The sequence below is a fragment of the Vombatus ursinus genome, unplaced genomic scaffold (assembly GCF_900497805.2).
Source record: "Vombatus ursinus unplaced genomic scaffold, bare-nosed wombat genome assembly UNPS02014768.1, whole genome shotgun sequence".
NCBI lineage: Eukaryota > Metazoa > Chordata > Mammalia > Diprotodontia > Vombatidae > Vombatus > Vombatus ursinus.
The window spans coordinates 37258371-37283875 of record NW_020954546.1 but is presented as its reverse complement, the minus strand read 5'-3'; the positions used below and the strand labels follow the sequence as shown (position 1 = coordinate 37283875).

The 25505-nt window shown below is 41.1% G+C and overlaps 2 protein-coding genes across 3 annotated transcripts in view; one reads left to right on the top strand and one right to left on the bottom strand.

The window, feature by feature from the left end:
* LOC114043363 (Na(+)/H(+) exchange regulatory cofactor NHE-RF3-like) overlaps window positions 1-25505 on the bottom strand; it is a 102756-nt gene that overhangs the window by 65618 nt on the left and 11633 nt on the right. The gene's annotated exons all lie outside the window — the stretch shown is intronic.
* On the top strand, window positions 761-22852 carry LOC114043367 (CD160 antigen-like). 2 transcript variants are annotated; one of them, XM_027862460.1, is made up of 6 exons: window positions 761-869; window positions 11686-11813; window positions 15053-15403; window positions 18803-18940; window positions 19647-19693; window positions 22420-22852. In XM_027862460.1, the coding sequence occupies exons 2-5, from the start codon at window positions 11738-11740 to the stop codon at window positions 19649-19651; spliced, it is 570 nt and encodes a 189-aa protein (XP_027718261.1). In that variant the 5' UTR covers window positions 761-869; window positions 11686-11737; the 3' UTR covers window positions 19652-19693; window positions 22420-22852. The 2 variants fall into 2 exon arrangements, with proteins under 2 accessions (XP_027718261.1, XP_027718260.1); XM_027862459.1 differs by lacking the exon at window positions 19647-19693.

Below are 25505 nucleotides of genomic sequence, written 5' to 3'. Positions count from 1 at the left end.
CCAAACTACCTCCTCCATGACCAGCGGTCAAAAAGTCATGAAGCAAACCTATGATGCTCCCCACTCTCCCTTTTCTGTATCTTCCCTTTGTATCCTCCAACTTCAGGCCTATCATGTTCTTTGATCTTTTCATTCTATCCCACCCCAACCCTTGTTGAAATTTGCTCATAGGAAAGGATCTGTGTTAGGTATCTAAGGCTTAAGGTGAATTTAAGCGTATGTGTTACCTCTCCCATGTGTATTTGTGCTTTATGCCTTATCTTCTCCTTGAGGCAAGAAAGGTTTTATATCTTCTTTAAGGAATTTCAGTCATCAAGGAACAGGTGGCAAAAGTATTTTAGCTCCCTGAAACTACACTGGCATAAGTGAAAGAGCCCTAAATTTGTAATCAAATGGCCTGGGTTCAGGTCTTGGCTCTCCCACTTACTGGAAGCCTGGCTGTCCCCTCTCAGAGCCTCAGTTTCCTCACCTATAAAATAAAAGGACTCATTAGATGACCTCTAAGCCTCCTTCCATTCTGTAACAGTCTATAATTGTACCACATAGGACAGTATCTACTCCTAGGCTAAAGAAAGGAAGAAGAAAAGGAGGAGCTGCAGGAAAAGTAAAAGGAAGAAGTGGAGGAGGGGTGGAAATACTTAGTGAAGACAAAAGGGGCGAAAGTGGAAGAAAGAAGTAACAAGACCCTTGATAGCCAAAGGCATCCTCTGTGGTTTTGAAGTCAGCATCTACTAGCTAACACAGACACAAACACGTGACAGAAATAAAGGAAGTCGTAGTGGAGGACGGGTGGGAGTAAGTTCAAATTGAGTGTTCTGTTGCCAGAGCCCCCCAACCTGACAGCAAAGAAGCACAACTCTGGATCTAAGGTAAAGAGGTAACAATGTGCTGGGTTTGCAATGGGGAGCTGGGAGACAAGGGCAGAGAGGAGGGCAAATAACACAAGGACAGCCACTTACAGTGGCATCCCATGGCTCATTAAATAAAGACCACACTTCTTAGTCTGCCAGTCAAGGCTTTCCCTCCTTAATCTGGATTCAATCTACCTTCCAAGCTTTTATTTCGTGGTACTTCCCTTCCTATACTCCCCAGACTTGCCCTCTCCTACCTCCAAATCTTCCCTGTGCTTTTCACTGTGCCTAGAATGGACTCCTGCCCTCCTCCCTCATCCCACTTTCATCCCTTGCCATCCCTTCCTTCCTTTAAAATCCAAGTCACATGTCACCTCTTCTATGAAGCCTTCCTTACCCCCACAGCTAAAAGTGATCCTTCCCTCCATAAACCTATCAGGACATTCTATTTAACACACATAGTAGGCACTCCTATTTTTGACAGAATGGCTATCAGGAGACTTTCTTAGGTCTAACCTAAATTCTTTTTGCTGTAATTTGAATGATCAGCCAGGATGAATGATGTAGGAGGGAGGGCTACTTAATGGGGAAGATATCAGGCCAGATTTGGGGCACGATCCTCTAAACTTTAGGGAACAACTGTCATGCTCTTCTATAACCGCCTCCATCCTCATTGTCACCTCCACCATTGCCAGAGAGGGAGACAGACTCACTGGTCTGGGTAAACTCTGCCAATACTTAAGGGACTTCACATCTCTGGGTCCATGATGTTGATCCAGGTAGGTCTGTGGATTGTGAGAGAAAGAACTTTTTGATGCTTGAACATTTCAGGCAGTATGTATCTGGGGAAGAAGTGGTAGGAGAGAGAGCATTTTTCCTAAATCTCCTGAATGGTGTACTCTGAAAGCACTGGAAAAATCTGAAAATCTGAAAAATATGGCTCTGCATCCTCCACAGCTAGTGGTCTGATTGCTTTATAACTTCAAAAGGTTGTACTGAATGCTTGAAATACATAGGCCTATTGACTGGTGCTTAGGTATTGTTTTCACTTTTATTTTGATAAATGTTTTTTTTTATTTTAAACTTAAATACAAAATGAGAAAAGGGGGGAAAAAAAACATTGCTATGTACACAGGAGACCATAAGAGAGGATTCAATATAAAACAATAAATTTACATTTCAAGAAAACTTATATAATAAATAATACACTGTTTTCAAAGCTGCCCAGCTTTTCTTTGCTTCCTTATTAGTTTTCTTCGTTCTCTACTGTATACTTTTTACTTTTCCCCCTTTCTTCCCTATGCAAAGAAGGTTATAACTAAGCATGGATACATACATATATATATATGTATTAATAAACATACACATATTTACACTCTCATCATCTGTCTCTGATGGTGGATACCATCTTCCTTCCTAAGTCCAAGTCTTTCCATGTTTTTCTAAATCAACCAGCTCATCATTTCCTACACCACAGTAATATTCCAACCCAAATCACATCCTATCTGAGAGATTGTCTATGAAAGTTTTCCTGCCAATTTTCTGCATTCCTCCTGTTCTTGGCTACATCTGCTTTATTTATGCAAGAAAATTTTATTTTAAAATAATTGAAATTATCCTTTTTACATTTCAACAATGTTCTCACCGTTTAATACAGTTTAAGGTCTGATACTGCTGAATCTACTTCTTTTACATCTTTTTTCCTTGTTATTTTTTTTAAGTTCCTGACCTTTTGTTCTTCCAAATAAACTTCGTTATTTTTTATAACTCAGTAAAATAATTTTTTAGTAATGTAATTGGGATGACATTGAATAAATAGATTAGTTAGGTAAATTGTCATTTAAAAACTTATATTGGCTTTACCTACCCACGAATGATAAATATTACTTCAATTATTCTGATCTGGGTTTATTTGTATAAAAAGTGTTGTATATTTATGTTCATATAGTTCCTGTGTTTATTTTGGCAGATGTACACTCAGGTATTTTAAATGGTCTAAAACAATATTGAATAATATTGCTGACTCAGTGTAGTTTCTCTGTTTTTCACTTTTGATTAAACCTATTTTAACTTTAACTTTGTCTGAGATCATGATTACTATCTTTGCTTTTTTTTTTACATACTAAATTCTATTCCTGCCCTTTTTCTTATCTTTGTGTGTATCTCTCATTTTTATAATGTTTCCTGAAAGCAACACCTCATTGAATTCAAATTTTTAATCTGCCATCCATTTCCATTTTATGGGTAAATTTGTCCCATTCGCATTCTAAGCTACAATTACTTATATATTTTCCTCCTTCCTATTTTTCCTCACTATCCTTCTCACCGTTTCTACCCTATCCCACCTCACTCCTCTGCTTTACTTCTATGTGCTACCTTGCCCTCTTATTCCTTACCGTAGCCAGCCCTCCAATTTCTTTGTGAATTTAGAAGACTTTTATATCCTTCTAGGTATAAATGTTGTTCCCTTTTTAACCCATTCCCAATGAGAGTAAAGTTCCAGCACAACCCGCCTTCCCCCCACTAGCTTCTTCTGTATCAGCTTTTCCTTGTATGCCTCATTTGTATGAGATAATTGCTCCTTTTTATCTCTCCCTACACAGTTTTATTTTTTTTAGAATTATCCCATCATACTCAGCTCAGCCCAAGCCTTTCTTCCAAATTACCCAAATAATGACAATCATAAGAGTCCTGCTAATATTTGACCTTACCAAGTCCTTTATAATTGATCTATAACGTTTACCTTATATTTCTCCTGAATGTTATATGTTGAATTTTCCCTTAAGTTGTGGGGTTTTTATCACAAAAACCTGAACGTCTTTCAGTTTGTTAAATGTCCTTTTTTTTTTTTCTTTCAGGATTATACTTAACTCTGCTGAGTAAATTACCCTTGGTTATAATCCTAGCTCTTTTGCTCTACGGAATATGGTCCTTCAAATAGTAGCTGCTAGGTCTTGTGTAATCCTTATTGTAGCTCCATAATATTTAAATTGGTTTTTTCTTGTTGCTTACAATATTTTTTTCTTAATCTGGGAGCTTTGAAACTTGGTTATGATATTCCTGTAAGTTTTCTTCTTGGGATCTCTTTCAGGTGGTGATTGGTGGATTTTTTTCTATTTCTACTTTGCTTTTTTGTTCTAGAACTTCAGGGCAATACTCCTTGATAATTTCTTGTAATACTGTATCAAGATTCTTTTTCTTTTCATCATAATTTTTGGGTAGTCCAACTATTCTTACATTATTTCTCCTCAATCTGTTCTCCAGATCAGTGGTTTTTCTGATGAGATGTTTCACTTTCTCTTTGATTTTCTTCATCCCTTTGATTTTGTTTTATGATTTCTTGGTGTCTTAGAACATCATTAGCTTCCCTTTCCCAATTCTAGTTTTCAAGGAATTATTTTCTTCCTTAAGTTTTCAATTCTCTATTTCAAGTTGGTTGACTTTCTTTTCATAATTTTCTTGATTTTCTTGGATTGTTCTTATTTTTTTCCCCTAATTTTTCCTTGATCTCTCTTACTTGATTTTTAAAGTCCTTTTTAAGTTCTTCCAAGAATTCTTTTTGTGCTTGGGACCATTTAACGTTTCTCATTGAAAAAGGAGTGGTTTTTGTAGCTCCATTATCTTCCTCTGAATATGAACCCAGATCTTCTCCATCCCCATAGTAACTATGGTTGGGTTCTTCTTTGCTTATTCATTTGTGTTTTTCTTCCTTTTATTTTGTTTTTAGCAGCTATTAGTTTAATCAAGGTGTAGTCCAGAGGTATGGGGAATGATGCCCTAAGCCTCAGATCCTTCTTACTGTTATTTTCTGAGGTCCATCTTGGGTCCCAACCTTGGGTTCCTCCTCTCCACTCCTAAGCCACGGCTAGGGTCCCCAGACACACTGATCATGCTCCCTGTGGTACCTCAGGTGGCTGCAAACTACAACTGTCCTTTCTGCCCTGACACCGAAACCAGGGACTCTGCTCTTCTGCAAATGCCCACAGGGTCCTCGCCCCTTACTACTGCACTCACCATGTGTGTGCTAGCTCCTTCTCCCCGCAGCCAAAGCCCTGCCTGTTTTTGGTCAACACAGCTGTGCTTGGCATCCCTTGACAGTGAAAGGTCCTTCAATCTTTTCCTAATCAGCTATCAGACCCCGACACTGTCAGCAAAATGAAAGTTTCTAAGGCGGAGGCTGCCTGTCAACTCAGCTGCCCCCAGGGCTTGTTGTTTATTGATTCTGCAGAGTTGGCCTGGAGGTCTTTGCACTTCACTCAATCTGAACCTCAGACCCTGGAGGTCGGGTCTTTCCTGGGGTCTTCTCAAATTAGACAGTAGGAGGACAACTACTTTACCCCAAGTTTATTTCTGCTGTTCCGAGGCAATAATGTTCTGTCTTTCTTTGAGGAGGGGATGTATATGTTGATGTTACAAAGGGAGAGCATGGGGCTTTGCTAATACCTGGAGCAGGATTCCTCCCTAGCATCATTGGTAGAAATACTCAGGAGAACTTCCAACCTACCACCAGGCTGAAATTGAACCACTCTAGAGCTGGGCAGAGACACAGCCTTCTGGATGATAGAATTTCTAGTGGCACCAACTCTTACTAGACTGTAGAAGGCAGTACCCTCTAGTGGTCAGAATGCTGAACTATCTGTCTGGAGATGGGCCTTATATGGAAAAAAAAATCAGAAAATCAAACTTGGAAAGACCCTTGAGGGGTCATCTCATCAAACTTCCCACCCCATTAAAGAATGCCTTATTTTTTTTAATAGTATTTAATAGTAATTTTAGTAGTATTTTTATAGTATTTTTAATATTATTTTATTTTTTCCAATTATATGTAAAGACAATTTTTAACTAAAGAATCCCTTCTAAAGCATCACTGACAACCTCTTCTTAACTTACTCAAATGACAGGTAACTTTACTCCCACCTTCCAAAACAACCTGTTCCATTTCTGAAGTTTTCTAATTATTAGAAAAATTTGGGGAAGCCAGGTGGCACAGTGGATACAGCACCGGCCCTAAAGTCAGGAGGACCTGAGTTCAAATCTGGCCTCAGACCAAACACTTGACACTTACTAGCTGTGTGACCCTGGGCAAGTCACTTAATCCCAATTGCCTGACCAAAAAGCAAAAAACAAAAACAAAAAAAAACAAAAAAAAAAAGAAAGAAAAGTTTACTTTTTGCCCAGATTATTTCAACAGCGTCCTCATCGGTCTTCAAGTCTCAAGTCTCTCCCCATCCATCATTCAAACAGCTGACAAAGTGATTTTCTTTTAGCAAAGACATGACCCTGTCACTCCCCTGTTCAATAAACTACAGGGTTGATATAAGCTCCTCTGTTTGGCATTTAAAGATCTTTACAACCAGGACCTTTGCTACCTTTCTTTTTATACATGACTTCACTCTGTGCACTCTCTACATATGGCTGGAAAACCACACCGGCCTATTGCTACTGGGGTCTTTTCCCTGGCCTAGAACGAGCTACCTTTTCTTCTTTGCCTCACAGACTTCCCCACTCCTATCAAGATGCAGCTCAGTATCAATCTCTATTTATATATAGTATATATATATATACACACACATATATGTGTATATATATACATATATATGTATATATATATAGTTTTCCTGATTGTCCCTGCACCTCCCTCCACCCCCGACAACTATTAGTGCCCCCCTCCCTAACGACTATGTCTTTATTTTGTATTTATTCTGCACATCTACCGATATAGACTTATTGTCTTTCCTGATAGAACTGAAGGTCCTTGAGATCAGGGATTGCTTCAGTTTTTGTCTTTATATCTGGGAGCATCTAGCATGGTTCTTGACACCAAGTAGGCACTTAATAAATGCTTACTAAATTGAAGGGATTGTAATTAATCAGTCAGTCCATAAACATTTATTAAGCACCTACTATGTATCAGGCACTAGGGATACAGTCCCTGCTTTCAAGGAGCTCAAATGCTCATGGGGAAAACAATACGCAAACAAATAAACTATATACAAGATAAACTGGATGGAATCAACAGAGGGGAAGGCACTAGAATTAAGGGGGTTCAGGAAAGGCTTCCGATAGAAGGTATCATTTTAGCTGAGACTTGAAGGAAGTCAGAGAAACCAGGAAATGAAGATGAAGAGGAGAGAGGGTTCTCTGCATGAAGGACAGCCAGTGAAAATGCCTAGAGTCTAGAAATGGAATGCCTTTTGATGGGATCGAAGAGCATAGGGGGTGGGGGGAATGTAAGAAAACTGGAAGGGTGGGGAGCCTAGGTTACGAAGGGCTATGAACGTCAGAAGATTTTATATTTTACCCTAGAGGTGATAGGGAGCCACTGGAATTTATTAAATGGGGTGGGGAGGGGTGACATGGTCGAACTTTTGCTTAAGGAAAATGGAAGTGCCAGCTCAGTGGAGGAGGATGATCTGGGAGAAGGGAGACACTCATGGCTGGGGGACCAACCAGCAGGCTATTTCAATAGTCCAGGTGTGAGGTGATGAGAGCCTTTACCAGGGTGGTAGCAGTCAATCCATCAATTAACATTTATTAAGCACCTATTATGTGCCAGACACTGTGCTGGAGTATTAGAAGACAAGAGTTTCATGCGAAAAAGATGTTACAAGGATAAAATCAACAGGCCTTGATGAGGTCAAAAGCCAGACTGTGGAGTTAATAAGAAAGCAAGAAGAAAAGCTATGAAGGCCCCTAATTTAGACCAACTTCTCAAGTTCAGCCACAGTAGGGATGGATGCCTCAAGTAGGATTTTTTGAGGATGGGCATGATATCCTGTCCATGACTAAACCAGTTACTCCAAATATGGTCTCAACCAGTATAGACAGCCTTGAAATTATTTCCACTCATGTTCTGGATACCATATTTCTATTACTCCAGCCTCACATTTGCATGAGCTTTTGGGGGCAGACATTTCACACTGAAATCCTTAGGTCTTTCATATTTTCCCCCATTTTGTATTGGCCTCTATCCATATTTGCAAACATGCAAGTGATAACAAGTTCAAAGGATCACAGATTTAGAGCGAGAAGGGACCTTAAGGGTCAACTGGTCCAACTTGACATTGTATGGATGTGGGAGCTGAGGTCCAGAGAAGTTAAATGACTTTTGCTCAAGGTCACTCTGGATGGATAAATGGAAAAGCCAGGATTCCAACACCAGTCCTATGACTCCAATTCCAGCTATCTTTCTACTATATCATGCTGCCGTCTACCTATTTTTCATCTTGCTGGCTTAGATGACCTTCTAAATCTATTGACATCTTTTTGAATTTCGATCCTGTTAATTTAAAAATGTCAGGAATAATAAAGCTCAGAATGTGAACTAAGGGGAACAGAAGGCTAAGGTCAACCCAGGGAGTTTTTGGTTTGTTTTAGTTAGTGGGGGGAAAACAAGGATCAAAGAAAGGATAGGGCTACTGCTCACAAAGGAGATTAGATGGTGAATGACAACACAGAGAAGATAGAGCTGTTCAATTTTTATCTTGCTTTTGAATCATCTGCCAAGGAGAATGATCTTTGGACTGGAAAGAACAGAACAAAATGAAACAATAAAGCATTAGCAATAAAGATCATAGATTTTATTAAAAACTGCATGAACATTAGTGGTCACATAGTACAACCTCCTCATTTTACAAATAAGAAAACAAGCTCAGGAAGTATCATTGGTTGGATCTGAACTCAGGTTCTCTGACTTTATTGCCACTGCTCATTCCACTGTGTCACAGGGCAGACTAAGAATTCAAATCACCTGAACCAAATAAGCTACATCACAGAGTCTTGAAGGAACTAGTTGATGTGATTGTTGAGCCACCGTCACCAATACTTAAAAGATCATAGAAAACAGGAAATAGAAATTGGAAATAGAAAATAGAAAAGGCCACATGATTGCAGAAAGGTAATGTCCTGATTTTCAAAAAAAGCTAAGAGAATTGAATTAGCAAACTCTAGGCCGGCAAAGTTGACTCCAATTCCTGGAAAAGTTCCAGAACATATTAAAGAGATAGTTAGTGGTTGGAGTCAAGATGGCAGAGGGAGAGGAAGCATTAGAATCTAGTTTGTACATCATACCTCCTCAATAAACATCTAGAAAATGCAGCAACCTGAATTCTGATCAGAAAAAAAAAAAAACAAGAGAAAATCCCAACAAGTTTATTTTTCTAGCCCAGGGGAGCTTAGGGAGACAGTGGGGAATGTATGGCTCCAGGGGACAAGGGCTGCCCAGGAGTGCAGGAGCATTACCAGCATCCATGGACACAAAGAAGATCGGGATAGGGTGCCAGGGCAAGAGGCACCAAGGCAGAAAAAAAGAGATGGGAAGGCAGGAAGTACTAGGTTAGAAAGAGATCCCAGGGAACTCCAACAAAAGCTGGGTATGAGAACAAGTGTCATCTGGCTGCTTTGGCACCCAATGCTGATAGTTCTGGACAGTTCTGGGTCACAGATCTACAGTGGACAGGAGTAGTTATGGGTGTTGGCCCTCGTTGTGCACTGAGAAAAGAAAAAGATACTGGAAGCCAACATCTAATTGTGTGGCTCTAATCCCAGGAGCACAGCACAGCATCCCAGACTAAAGGGACAATTTGTTATGGGTTTTGCTTTTCTTGCCTTCTCAATGGGTAGAGGAAAGGGATGAGAGAAGGAGAGAACTGGGAACTGAAAATAAAAGAGAAGATAAAAGAGAAAGATGGTTTGTCAACCAACATCTAGAAATGGAAACAGTGATCACAAAGAACCAGAATGGCTTCAGTTAAAATAAGTCATGCCAGGAGTCGGAAGCAAAATGGTGGAGCAGCAGGAAGAAATACAGCCAGCTCCTTCCCTTTCCCCTCCCCAATCCCCACTCCAACAAAACTACCCCAAACACAGCTAGAAAATGCTTCAGACCAAATCCTGACTGGGAAATGCGGGCAAATTATATTTATAGCATTCCCTTGATTTTCCAGTTTAGCAATTCTTCCCAAACAGGAATTCAAATTACTCCACCATGACCTAAAGTTCTACAATTTGTTTTAAAAAATTGACTTTACAAGAAAAGATAGAGTAGGAATGACTGGATGACAAGTTTGTGGGAACAAGATGTGGGGGTTTCGGTGGACTGAAAAGTTGCTATGAATCACCAGTGTGACCCAGCAGCCAACACAGCTAATTCTCTCCTAAGCTACAGCAAGATATAAAGTGTCCAGGACTAGGGAAATCAGAGTCCTGCCCTGATCAATCCATCTCTGAAGTATTGTGCTAAGGCAAGGGAAGGACACTGATGACAGGAGACATCCGGAAGAAGGTGACCAAGGTGGTGAAGGACCTCCATTACTCTATCTTGAAGGTCAAATTGAAAGAAATGAAGATGTATAGTCTAGAAAAGACTTAAAAAGGGACAAGATGGGTTTTTTTTTAATTATCTGAAGAGTTGTCATATAGAGAAGGGATTAGATACATTCTTTTTGGCCCCTGAAGGGAAAAGCAGGTGCCACAGACGTAAATAAAATGGAAGCAGATTTAGGATTAACGTGAGGGGAAAATTGCAAACAGTTGGAGCTGTCCAAAGGTGGGATACACTGCCTTAGGAGGTACTGGGCTCCTTCCTCACTAAAGGTTTTTAAGTGGATAATCTCTTGGGATGTTGTGGAGTAGGTTCATGAATGGGTTGGAGGAGATGGCATCTAACGTCTTTTCCAACTCTGCTATTTTGCGATTCTAAGTAACAGGACTTGAGACCGGGATTTGTCTCCTAGTTAAATGTTCTTTCCACTGCACCCCACACTCTGCACGTAGGAGTGCAGGAGTTTGACAAATAGGAGCTGTCTGGGTTCATACTTCCTTTCTAGGCAAAATGGAGGCAATGGCCTTCCTTTGCTGCTGTAAACCTCCAGTCCTCTCCATGTTCATCCTCTCTTTCTCTACTACCACAGACTCCTCCCTCTCCGTGGGGGCCTTCCTCTCCATTTTTCCGACTCCCACATTCCCTCCAAACTTTCAAGAAACCATAACTTGATTCTACCAGGTCGCATTCACCTCATATTTCAACGTTCCCCCCTCCACTTTCAGATAAAACTTTACACTGGTGCAGCCTTTACTTTGTCACCAACCACTAATCACCTTGACCTCTTCTGTTGTTGAATCGTTTCTGTCGTGTCTAACTCTTTGTGACCCTACGGAGGGTTTTCTTGGCAAAGATACTGGAGTAGTTTTGCCATTTCCTTCTCCTTTCAGCTCATTTTACAGATGAGGAAACTGAGGAAAATGGGATTAAATGACTTACCCAGGGTCACACAGAGAGTAAGTATCTGAGGCCAGATTTGAACTCAGGTCTTACTGGCTCCAGGCCTAGCAATGCATTATGGTGCCACCTAGTTCCTGTAATCTGATTTCAATCCTTACTAGTTCACTGGAGCTACTTGAAGCAGCTGGTGGCACAGGGTGAGGTAAGCTCTGGTAAGACACCCAGCTGCCCAACTTCACAAAGCAGTTGCAGGCAAACAGTTTTATACCACTAAAAGTGTTTATATAAAATCAAGTTACTATTATCAAAGTGTTCCCTCCCTTATTATCCTCTCTCCTGGCTCTTGATCTCTGACCCTGCTTCTGTTCTTCCGTTCTTTCCTTCTCATTCTCCCCTCCATCACTCTGTACCTCTCATTCTCCTCCCCTCATTCTTCCATTTACTCCTTTCCATCCCAATTAGATGACCTCTCCCTTCCCAACCAATCTTCCTAATTGTGTGCTCTGGTTCACTGAAACTGAAGCCTTGGTGGAACAAAGCCTCTGGTGGTCATTAGCTATCCTTATGCCTGTCCTTATGATGTCTTGTCCATTCTGTGCTTGTCTGTTTCAGAAAGGAGAAGCCAGGGATATCAAAGTGAACCTGCCTTTGGGTTTAGCCCTAGATGCTGCTGATGGCGACTGGCTTGAGATGTTTTCTCATGGCTGTCCTGATAGTAGCAGTGGAGATTAAGAAAGCTGGTAAGGCCAGATCCCTAAAGAACAAATCATATCAGGGCATAGCCGGGGGAGGAATGGCAGCCACTAAACATCTTTTTAGGGGGAGAAAAGAATTATTCCAAGTCATCCTAATACTTTTCAAAGGACTCCATCTTGGAACAATTCCAACTCATTTGTTTCCCCAGGCCACTTGACTCTATCCTGACCCCCAGACTCTTGACCCCTAAACCTGGCAGTGTAATACAATGAAAGGTCTTGGAGCTGGTAGTGAAGGGGTCTGGTTCTATTCTAGACACCGCTTCAGACAATTTGCTTGACTATGCTTCAGTTTTCTCATATGTAGAAGGGGAATGGGGGTCAGGGAAAGGGTTGGGAGGAATAACCCCCCACCTCTCAGTACTGTGAAGAGCCAATGTATATGAAAGCATTTGGAAACTTAAAAGCCCTACACAAATGTAAGACGTTATTATTCTAATTTCTCAAAACACTGGAAGGGTCCTTGGAGACCAATGATGACAACTCGTTCATTTCCTCAATGAGAAACCGAAGCCCAAAGATGCAAGTAACTAGCCCAAAGTTATACAGAAAGTCAGTCACAGAATGACAGAATGTTAGCCGTGGAGGTGATCTCAGAAACTATATACTCCAATCCTCTCATAACACAGAAAAAAAAATGGACCCAAAGAGGTGAGGTAACTTAACCAGTGATATTCAATGTCTACAAAAACTGTAGGAAGTATTACTAAAGGGAAGGTTGGTGAATATCTAGAAAAGGAGACAACGATCACAAAGAGTCAGCATGAAGCCTTCCCTCGTGGTTTTCTTGTTGTTTTTCAACAGACTTACTGTATTGGGAGGTCAGAGGAATGCTGCAAATACAGTAGACAAAGTTTACTTAGATTTTAGCAAGGCATTTGATAAAGTCTGTCATGGTCTTCTTGTGGAAAAGATAGAGAGATGTGGGCTACAATCAGATAAATTCAGAAAATGCTAGACCAAAAATTTTCTAGTTTTTAGAATGATACCAAATGAAATGGGCTATCTTCATGAGGTAATGGGTTCCCCCTCATGAGTGGTCTTCAAGTAATGGCTGGATGACTACTTAACAGGGATGTTGAGGTACAAGTTGAACCAGAAAGCCTCTGAGATCTCATCTAACTCTGAGATTCTGATTCTTAGTAACAGTTGTATTCATGGTCTATTCTGGGGGAGGCCATAACCACCAAATTCAACTGAATAAACCTGGTTTTGGTTTTAAGGACTTCCTACCATTTAAAGGTGAAATTATCCCCTGAACCCTAGCAGGGCCTTCCCTAGGAGAATCTCATAGAATTATAAATCTGGAAGGGACCTTGGAGATCTTTATATAACTACCTATAGTTATATAGGTATATATAACATATATAAAATACATATAACTACCCAATAACTACCTACCCCACCCAAGGTGTGACCCTAGCCAACAACATCCCTGACAAGAGATTACCCAAACTTAGCTCAGTGATCACAAATTGATAAGGAACTTACAAGCCATCAAGGGAAGTCATTTCATTTTTGGAGCTCAGGGCATTTGCTGAAGGAAGAAGGAGGAATGGGGGAAATAAAGGAGAATGAGAAGCAGGGAGCATAGCCTTGAACAAATCATACTATGTGTCTACCTTCTCTCACAACTCCCAACATTTATTCAGGTATCAGATTAAAATGAGTATCAAATGCAACCGTGGAGAGAAAAAGACAACATGCAATTTGAGTATACAGAGGAAAGGGACTGGCAGCCCCACCCTTTTGTTTTGGTAATGGAGGTGAGGGGAGAGAGGAGGTCTGGCTCTTCACCTCCAGGTCACAAGGCCTACTCATGCTAAGGTCCCATGTTCACTTCCATTCATGGGCCCTATTTTTTTTTTAAGCAGTCAATATTCTTTAAATTTTACCATCTGATAAGCAGCACTGTGCCAAGTACTACAAAGGAAGATAGAAGAGAAGGCAATAACTGTGCCCTTGCCCTCAAAGGGCTAAAGAGACCAGACTATCACATATATAGGGTTAGGCATGTAGTTTAGAATCATATATAGAATCTTAGAATTTCATAAACATAGATTATGAAATCTTAGCGTGCTGGAAGCTCAGAATAACAGAATCTTAGCACTGGAAGGGCTCATCTAGTACAATATGGAACAGCGGATAGAGTGCTGCACATGGAGTCAGGAAGACCTGGGTTCAAATCCTACCCCATACACTTGCTAACCTGGGCAATTAATCGATCAATAAGCACTAATTAAATGCTTACAGTTGCGCCAGGTACTATGCCAAGCACTGAGAATACAAAGAAAGGCAAAAATTGCCCCTACCCTCAAGGAGCTTAAATTCTAATGGAGGAGACAATATGTACATAAGTAGGAACATACAAGATGCAATCAGATTAGGATGCCTCATTTTCTCAGCTGTAAAATAAGAGGGTTGTACTAGATAGCCTAAGGTCCTTTAAAGCTCTATCTTATAAATCTCTCGCCCCTAGTAGGTGCTCAGTAAATAATACTTGCTGTTTAACTGATGATTGAAAACAAGAAAGAAGAGAGATCCCTTTCTGGTTAGACTTGATCCTTGCTTTGCCCAACCTTATTTTTTGTTCTTTAATAAACCCAGCTCAGATTTAAAATTTTTTGACTTATTTTATTTTTTTCCAATTAACAAACACTTATTTTCTTTCCCTCCCACTTCTCCCCCTAAAAAGAATATGGGGGGGGGGGGGTCCTAAAAACCTTGTAGCAAATCTACAAACAAATCCCCACATTGGCCATGCGGAAAAGCCCATGGGTCATTTCTCAAGTCCATCGTCTCTCTGTCATGAGGTGGATAGCATGCTTCATCTGGAATCATGGCTGGTCACTGCAGTGATCACTGATAGTACTTAAGTCTCTTAAAATTGCTTGTGCTTACGTTATTACTGCATCAGTTTTTCTCCTGGTTCTGCTCACTTCCCTATTCACCAATTCTTGCAAGTCTTCCTGGGTTTTTCTCAAACAATCCCCCATCTTCGTTTCTTATGGTACAATAATATTCCACTATTATATACCATAATTTGTCCAGCCAATCCCCAGTTGATGAGTACCCCCCTCATTTCCAGTTCTTTGTAACTACAAAAAAAGAGCCGTTAGAAATCTTTTTGGATACAGATCTTTCCCCCCCTCTTTTTTTTTTGACCTCTTTGGGGCATAAGACTAGTAGTGCCATTTTTGCTAACCTTTCCCTTCACCTTCTAGGCTGCGTGGACATCTTCAGCTCCAGAGGGCCAGTTTTCCTGCAAGAAGGAGAAAAACTGAGTTTAAACTGCACCCTGTCATATAAGAAAGGAGAGGCCAAGGGTCTGACAATGTTTTGGTGTAAGAACAAGATGGCACAAGGCTGCTCTCCTAGGACCAGCCTGAAGCAGCTAAAACTAAAAAGGGAAGTGGAAGTGGGAGAAGAAGACACTTTGAAGGAACACTATACCTCCACAGTCCTTACCATCCTTCAGGCCAAGCCAGCGGACAGTGGCATCTACCAGTGCTGTGCAAGCAGCCAGAATCCCAACGCCCTCTTTCAGAGCCACTATATCTCTGTGAAAATCACAGGTGAGATACACGATGTCCAGGGGCTTCTCCCCATGCCACTAGCTTCCAGAGTCTCTCCACATAGCATATGCAACCTCTCTAGGCATACCTTCCCAAAGCCACTGACAAGGATGGCCATCAGGGTCATTAACTCATGGCCTAGGGAAGCTCCAGAACACACAGGGGCACTGCTAGCCTGTTTCCACAAAGGCATGCCCTCCTGCTAAAAGGACCGCAGCATGGTAGATCTGCAGTGAACCTGAAGAGCTCATTTAATCCAGCCTTCTCATTTCATGGATGAGAAAACCAATTCCCAGAGAAGCAGTGTCACTTAAATAGTAAATACCTAAGGCAGGACTCCAACCAGGTCTTCCGACCCTGAAGGTAGCATTCTTTCCATCATCCCATAGATTTAGCAGCTCTTGTATTCTCTGTACCTTTTAGTCATCTGTCAGCGTAATGCTGTAGACTGCCATAGGAAAACATTGCAGAAAGCCTTCCTGCTCCCTTCTCATGTTTTCCTCAAAGATACCTTTGCCCTATTTGTAGATCATTGTCATAAAAACTTTATAAAGATAAGAAAGTAGGCATCTGAGTCAACAGTAACCAATATTTTTTAAATTGCTTTTTGGGGCATTATTGTTCATTATTATTTCCATTCTTTTGGTATCATCTCTTTCTTGACATGTCTTGCAAAACCATCTCCATGCTTTCAAGAGTGTGCAGATGCCACACACTTCCTCAGTGGGTACCTGGTCTGGTCCAACACTCATCTTGAGTTCGTAAGTTCCAGTTTGATTTCCTGAGGAACTGAGATATTGGGGCCCAAATGGAATGGTTTCACTGTCGTTGATGATGGAAGTAGATCATTATAAAAACATTGATAAATGTGTTCCGATTTACATCTATTTGTTGCCTGCCTCCCAAATGCATTAATGAAGAAGGTCAAGGCTCAGGGTAACTGAATAACTTGCTTGTGGTCACAAGCTAGTAAGTGTTTGAGGCAGTATTTGAACCTGGTCTCTCCTGGTGCTTTCCACTACACCAGGACACTTCCTTAAGAGGCGAAGTGATCTTTGATGATTTTGGTGGGGTTCACACTGTTTTCTAAATGCTTGGTTTAGCCGCTATTGCTTTTCATGACTTCATGAGAATCCTCTGCAGCATTTCATGAGTTTTCATTCTAAATTGGCCTTGTGCTTGTAACCGCCCCTCTCCACATGGCAAAAAGATCAAATGTTTGCTGATCAAAGTAATTTCTGCCTCTTTTTGCCTCCTCTTTGTAGTAACTGCTTTATGCTGGTTAAACTTTCGTAGGAATGGTGATAATCAAGGACATAGATTCCTTTTCCATTCCACATTTTTCAGCACAGTAGTAATAACAGCTGACATTCATAGAGTGCTTTTAGGTTCACAAAGTATTTACATATACAATCTCTGTGTGTAAATCACTTAGCAAATTAACCAGTTGGCAAGCACTTATTAAGTGCTTACTCTGTGCCAGGCACTGTATTAAATACAGGGAATACAACAGGGAAAAAAAATCCCTGCTTTCAAAGAGCTCACATTCTAATAGGAGAAATAACACGCACATAAATCAGTGCATACAAGATAAATACAGAGCAGACAAAGGTAGCAACTTAAGAGAGGAAGACACTGGGAGCTTGGAGCCCCAGGAAAGGCCTTAATGCAAAAGGTGGCCCTTGAGGTGAGTCTTAAAAGAAGCCAGGGATTCTAAGAGGTAGAAGTTAGAAAGGAGAGCATGTCAGGCACAGGCAACAACCAGCCATGGGAGGTGGAGCATCCTGTGTGGACCTCTACGGCTAGACCTTAGACATGGAAAGAGGTAATACGCTACAACACTGGAAATATAGAGAGAGGCCAGACTGTGAGCCCTAAATGCCTTGCCATGGAGTTTAAATTTAATCGCAGAACTTTAAAGTGCTATCCATCAGTTGTGGTCATTATCCTCACAATAACCCTGGGAGGTAGGTTATTAACTGGCACTATTATTTGCATTTTACAGCTGAGGAGACCGAGGCTCAGAAAGGTTCAGGGATTTGCCCGTGGTCACGCAGCTAGTAAATGTCAGAAGCAGAATTCAAACCTAGCTGTCTTGTAAATCCAGCGTGCTTCCCAGGCTATACTAGGCTACTCCTTCCTACTTCCACTGCACTGAAATGAGATTGCACAAACATCATCTCATTTTACTTCTAATGAAACTCTAAATTAAAGATTTTTATGGGGAGTAGCAACAGCATAAGGAAGTCAGTGCTGGTCCATTTTTACTGAATTTGCTAACTCTCCTGGTGCCATCCCAGGAACACCTGGGAGACAGTATAGTACAGTAAAAGTAATGCTGGGGTCGGAATCAAGAGACCTGGGTTTGAATCCTAGCTCTGTCACTTACTCCCTGTGTGACCTGGGACAAGCTATTTAATTTCTCTGGCCCCCAGTTTCCTCCTCTTCCAAATGAAGCTGTATTAGATCACTTCTAAGGTCTCATCCAACTCTAAACCTATGATCTCACAATACTGTTATTGTCTTAACCAACAGAGAGACAAGGGAGTCAAGGACAGGAACTCTTTACCAGCAGAGAGATGTACATTAAGCCTCTCTATCTTCCCCTGGGGCACCTTAATGAAGGCCAAACAAGGCTAAGCTGTGGAAGTGACAATATAAAGCATTTCAGCTTAGACCCAAGAACGGTCCTTCCCCGTAGGCTTGTCAGAAATAGGAATGAGTGACTGAAGGAAGTCAGCTGTCCTCCAAACACGGTCCGGATTCTCATTTGTCTGGAATGGTTTAGGGGCCGGTTTCAAGAGAAGGACGCTAGAGACCAGGTGGTTTGTCGATGTTCATAATAAATAAATAACAAGATAACTTCAGCCATTTAAACGCAACAGTGAGCTCAATCCAACCAAATGAGCTCCAGATAGGATCCCAAAACCTGGCAAGAAAACAACTGTTAACTGGTTCAGGAAGCCAGAGACAATAGGACTCCGGACAGATCTAAACACATAGCTTGTCTCTTTCTCCCCAGCAACGAATGTGGGGAAAGGAGATATCAACCCTCTAACACATGGTAGGTACTTAAAAGTGTTAATAAGACTTATCTGCATCAGCAGAAGGAGTTCTCATATGAATTCCCTACACAAGAAACCATAGGTACTGATTTTTTTTTCTAAAGCCTTAAAAAAAAAAAATCACCATCCACTTTGCACTCGTTAAATACCTATTTGGACATGATGCTATAGTAGGAGACAGAAAAGAAATCTGCAAACTTTAAAGTACCATATAAATGCAAGGTGTTACTATCCTTGGAATGATGATGAAAAGGGAAGATTGATGAAGGCAGGTTAACAGACTCACTGCCACCGGCATCCCCTTTAAACCTGATCATTCTATGTTTTGAACCAGAGAAAGGGAACTACACCACGACAGAACCAAAATACGAAGGAAGCGCCTTACCTAGCCACAGTGAAAGATCGTGCAAGATGAGCTCCCTGGAGGAAAAAATCTGGGGACTAACGGTCATAGGCTTGCTAGCCCTTAAAGGTATGTCCAGGAAGGGGGATTTACCTGAGTGCGACCTCGGGGTTGTGGACCTTCTACATGATTGAGAAAAAAGGTGACCTGGGTCTCTAAAAAAAGCTAGCACTGCCCGATTCTCCTATGCATCATTGTTCTATGTCCCTATGGAGTAGTGTTGTGCAGTAGCTAATCCTAACACAGAAGAGATAACTAGAACTGGCTAGGCCTTCCATTGGGAGGGAATTCATAGGATTTCAAGCTTTCTTTGGGTGAGCAGTCCTTTCCTGGGGGGGAAAAAGACTTATCAAAAATCCAGCAACAGCTTCTAATCCTTCCCTGGAAGATAAGCAGGAGAAAAACTAGGAAAATAAGCCATTAGCCATTATACGGAAGTAGGCAAAGCAGAGAGGATAGATTTTGGTTTGCTGGATGGTTGCTTGGTTTTAAACACTGCAGCCAGCCCCAGGGACAGAATAACAGGTGGTTGGAAGGGTCAGGCTAATTTGGATGTCAAAACATCCATAATAGGGACAAGGGGGAATCATCTAAGAACCTAAATATCTCCTAACTATGAGAGGAAGGCTTTATCAAGATGAATTAGGCTCTTCCTGCCCCATCCCCCAAAAGGTTAAATGTTTCAAGCAACAGAAAAAGTGACTCTTTTGGGGACTGGCCATCAAGGTTACGTTTGCCTAATAGCTCAAAGATGTTTTTGCATTCTTTTTTATAGGCTAAGCTTTTCTCAATCAAGACATATTTACTGAGTCACCAATACATGTAAGCAAGGCATCTCCTTCTCCCTAATCATGTGTAGTAGATAAAGTGCTGGGTTTGGAGTTGAATCCCTGAGTTTGAATCCTGGCTCTGCCACCTGCCACCTGTATAAATCTGGACCAGTCACTAGATGTCAATGGGTCCTAATTCCCTCATCTATAAAATGAGCAGATTGAACTAGATGGTCAATGTCCCTGTCAACTATAATCTAGGACCCCTACCCATTCTACCTTACATCTTTCCATAGTTACCACCCTAAGTCCTTATTACCATTTGCCTCCTAACTGGTCTCCTTACTTTAGTACCATCTCTCCCTCTTCCCTCTCCTACACAACTGCCATATTTATCTTCCCAATGCATGGTTCTCACGTCCCTATTGCTCAAAAACCTTCCATTGCTCCCTTTGTCTACCAAATAAACCCTAAATTTGTTAACCTGTTGAATGAATAGGAATTTTATTCACTTAATGAATGAACAAATGAATGAAAAGAATTCATTAAGTGTTCACTACGTTCCAGGCAGTGTAGCAAGAGATGGACATAAAAACACAAACAAGCAAGACAGTACCTGCATTTATGGAAATTATATTCCAACAGGAGAAGACAAGTATAGAGACGTATATAGACATATGTAGAAAAGGAGTGTAGAGAATTGACTAGGGAGAAGTGTTTTTAGAAAGCGAAATAAAAGAAAATGGAAACTGGAGTAAACAGTGATTGGAGTAAAAGGGCAACCAACTGGCACACCCTTACCAGGGATAGTAGTGTGGTTTCATAATTGCTCTCAGAACTACAGTTGGAGAGGAAGGGATGGGGAGGGGTCTAAGGGGCCTGGGCCCACACAAGATAAGGGGAAGTGCTCACCAATCAGAGCCTGGAATAAAGGAGGGGATGTTCAGTTCCAGGTGGGAATGGTCTAAGTAGTCCCAGAATACCAACCCAAATCCTAGAAATATCACTGTTTTTGCATAACAAATAGATCTCTGTACGAGGTCTTATTTCCCCAACAATGTTCCTTATCACTGTCCTCCTCCAATCCTAGCTATTTAACTGTGGATGACCTTAGGAGCCTACTAGATGCTGCCATTTTTGAACCATTTTGGCTGAACTCAGGTCCTGTCAAATAGCTAAGCTGTTCTGAGACTAGAAGATGGCAAAGAATAAAACAAGGCTGTAAGGAAAGAAGTCAGAGCTTAAACACGTTCCTTGGCGCTCACCACTATCCGTAACTCCCAAGACTTCCTTCTACTCCCTCTTTTCCCCTTTCCATATAAGGGACAATGAGTTTATGAAGTTAGGAATGACTGATTTGATTCTTTAGTTGACTAGCTCAAGTTTCCCAGTGCATAATAGAAGAAATTTAAATACCTGGTTGTATGCCAGGAAATAAACTTTAGTAACTACTTTCATCATTCCCCTATGCTCCCTGCACTGCCCCCATGCTCACAAAAATTTGAAAATGTCTACACTTGAATGAGATTATGTATAAGTTAATACTAAATGAAGTCCATAATACACTGTGCTAAATCTTGGGAATACAAAAAGAAAAGCACAGCCAGTCCCTGCTCAAGAAGCTGACATTCACACTGGGTAGGGGGGTAGGGGATGGGGTATGACACATATAGGTCAAAGTTACAAGACACATGGAAAGGTCCCATAGTTCTCAGAGGGCAGAACAAAGCAGAGGGTCATGTATCACCTTTAATGTCATTTCCATTAAATCACATCCGTTTCTGATGATGAACCATCTGGAAGTACCAAGGGCTTTGGCACTGAGAACTTTCTTTTCTGGGTCTTTAGAAGCTGTTGTGGCAGAGAGGAGGCAAAGGCTTAGCATCATTAGAAGCAGTTCCTGCCAAGCTGCATCTCCATAGGAGTTGTTCCCCTCAATGACAGCCAAGGGGGTCAATCTGGAAGCAAAACTGGCATCCTTGGGGGCACTGCTATTCTTGAGTTCAGGGTCCCGGACTGTTGTAATCAAGGTGTAAGGAGGGGTGGGGGTAAAATTTTAGCAAAACTCATAAAATTAGGTAGGTCCAGTTAAGTTGATTTCCATGTGCACCAGAGAATGACAGGCTGATAAGTGGAAAGGAATCTTTCCTTACACACACACACACACATCCTCATTTTAGTGATGAGGAAACTAAGGCCACTTTTCCGAAGCTTATGTTGAAGCACAATATGTCGTATTCGATTCACCACTTTTGACACTCATTTTCCACAGGCCTCCCTTCCTGACAACACTCTTAGTACTTCTACAAGTTCTCCTTAGGACAGGCAGTACTGCACAGTGGATAGAGTCTGGAAGATCTGGGTGTGAATCTTCCCTTGACAAGTCACTACCCCTCTCTAAGCCTCAGCTTTCTCCTCTATTAAATGGGTATAACACCAATAGTCCCTACCTTACAAGATGGTTGTGTAGCCCAAATAAGATGATGCACACAAAATACTTTCCAAATCCCCCAGGAGCTTTTTAGATCAATGAAACCAAGGACCTTGTCTTATTTAATCACTGCATTTCTGCTACACACGCAGCATTTACTTTATACTGCATTTACTTTACTCCTCTCTTTGTCCATTCACCTATTTTCCGTGACTTCCCATAAACACTTGTTTGTATGCATCTCTTCACCCATTCATTGTACAGCAATTTTTTATAACAGGAGTTTTGCTGGTGTTGGAAGTCCCTAATTAGTGCGCTAATCCAGATCTCTGTTCTTTTTCCCATAGGTTTGTAAGAAGTCTGGGGAAGACTTCAAAAGTAGGGGCATCTAACTCTCCAAAGAAAATCTCGGCTAAAATTCAAGCTATCTTTTTCCTTCTATATTTCACATCATAAATTCCACCAAGAGCAGAAGGTTCTTTGAGGTGGGGAGTAATAACCGCAGACCAGGAATCAGGAGAACTGGTGAAATGAGTTCTTCTCCCAGCTCTTCCATTGGCTAGCTTTATGACTTTGGAAAAATCACTTCCCCCTCTGAGTCAATTGCCTCATTAATAAAATGATGAGTTTGGTATGGATGGTCTGGTTACCATGAAGTCTGAATTCATCTGCTAAGCACCAACTAGAAGAAAAGTGAGGGAAATTCAACCATACTGTAAACCCATCTTCTTGTTTTCATTTTCATGTAAATAAAAAGACAGATCAGCTTTTAAAACGGAACGGCCATTGTCTGGTTCAATTAAAACAAAAACAAAAAATGAGAAAACCTTTCCGGAGCACTGTACCAGCCCTACTGAGGAAGACAAAGACTAAGAAAACCTCTGGGCTCACAAGGCTTAAACACTAGTGGAGAACATATATAAATGACAATGGTAAATGCAGCCTGTATGAAGTACCAGGAGAGGTATGAAGTGCGCTTGGGATTTAGACAAAGGAGAGGTTCACATCGAGGGGAGTGGCAGATTCCATTTAAGAAGACTCCACTGATAAGTCCCTGGAGGTTGCAGGATTTTCAGCAGGCAGAGATGTGGTCAGGGGAATGTTCCAGGTTCAGAGAAAAGAGGGAGCAAAGGCACTGAGGTGGGACAAGCAGAGAAAGGTCAAGAACCTCAAATTAGAGTATAACGTGTATGGGAATTAGAGAAGCAGGAGGAGGCCAGACTGTGAAAGGCTTTTACCTCCAGATTAAGGCAATAAGGAGCATGGACTTCCTTTGGTAGATAACCGATAATCATGAGAGTTGGAGGAGGGGGAGTCTTACCAAAATTAATCTGGCAGCACCATCCAAAATGGACAGTGTGGGAGAAAAAAGGTACACAGGAGACTAAAACACAGTCAGGAGTCTTAGTAAATATAGTCTAGACACAAAATACAGGGGAAGACATTCTGGAGCCAGAATCGATCTCTAAGATCAGACAATGAACAGAAGGGAAGTAGAAGATGGACAGGACTGGTAGGATCATTAACAGAAAATGAAAAGTCAAAATGAGCTGGTTTTCAATTTATTCCTATCCATCCAAGTTGTACTGATGAGAGTGAGATGTGGTTTTTAGCATATTTTTTTCTCCCCACATTTTCCTTCTTTGTTTAAAAATAAAGCCTCTAACACCAATTTTTTTTTAAATAAATTTTATTTAGCGGGGGAAAGGGAAGGTAGGAAAGCACAGTTGAGTAGGGAAGAGAAGATAGGGAGAACTGTGCTGAAATAATAAATGGCATCATGACCTTCCAGTCTATCTCTGCCATTCTAGCTGCTCTTGTTTTCCTGACTCAAGGTTGAGCAACTTCCATGATTCACCACCATTCTGTAATCCCTCCTCTGCCTTACCTTCTACCATCCTAATCATCAACTCTGAGTAACCAGGACCATCTGAATTCTTTATTCCTGCTCCATGGCTACTAAATAAGACTACCGATAATAACAAAATTGTACTGACTTCATCTATTATAAATGTATATCCCTTAACCTCTAACCCTCACTGTTGCTCACTAATCCTATTTTGACACATACTTCTCCCCCAACCTCAGCCATTCAAACACATTTACAATTAGTAGCAACTTTAACTCCTACTTCATTGAGACCATTCAAAGACAGCACTCTCACCTCCCCTCCACTTCTCAAAACTTTTATCATTAATTCCTTTTTCCTGTCTCAGGGGAAAAGCAGATGCTAGCTACCTGTCAAGGCAGGATGTCTTCTCCCCGGGCCCTTTCCATCTCCTCTAAGAACTTCTTCCTTAAATCAGCCCATCTCACACATCTTTAATCTCTCCTCCATCTATTGATTCCTTGCTGTCAAGAGACATTCTCCAATCTCTCCAATGCCGTACCCCCTGAACCTTCTACCGCCTTGAGCTGCCTCTTTTCTCTTTCTCCAGTTATGCTAAAAGTAGTCTCTATTATATTATTTTAACTTCTTCAACATACACTTGACTCCTCCAGCCCTGAGGAAATTTGCCGAGGATGACGAATGGTAACTCACTCTTGTAGTTACTCTTAAGACTTACAAAGTGTTTTACTCACATTACCCTGTGAAGATGGATAGTACAAGTATTTGTACCCTTTTACAAATTAAAAAAAAAAACTGAGAAAGAGAGGCTCAGCCAGGTGAAGTGATTTGCCCAGCTAAAGCGTCATCATACGTGAGTCAGGACTAGAACCCAGCTTTCCTGACTATAAACAAGGGCTCTTTCTACTGCTTCATCAGGCTGTGTCCTATTGCCACACTATTCAAACTGCTCTCAAAGGTCACCAATGACTTCAGCGACATTCTCTTCTACGTGTCTGAAATCCTAATCCCAATCCTTCTCATCTCTGCCAGGATCCTGCTTCATCAATCACTACTTTTATTATCTTCAATTTCACTCCGCCATCATCTCAAGCTATCATTCTTATCACTCTTTCTTTTCAATGACAAACTCTAAGAGAGAAAGTTACATTTGTCATCTTGGCTTCTTTCCCACCTAGTCACTTCTTACTGCAATCTGACTTCCAACCAATATATCTCCCTCTTTTCCTCAGAAAGGTGAAGTACTAAGTGTCCAGGGCATTACATACACTACAAGACAAAGTTGCTGTCCATTTTCCTTAAATGTTTCCCATTTAACAAAGAAAAGCTGACTGTAGAGCACGGGTGTGAAGAAGACTCGCATATTCAAAAATTACTGGGATATAAAAAAAAAAACCAAAAAAACATCAACGGGGGAGGACTATTTATTAAGTGCCCACTATAGGCCAGGCGCTGGGCAAGCACTTCCCAAATATCTCATTTGAACATCACAAAAAACCTAGCAGATAGGTATTATTATTACAATTGGAGAAACTGAGGCTAAAAGAAGTTACGTGACTTGCCCAGGGTCACATAGCTAATTAG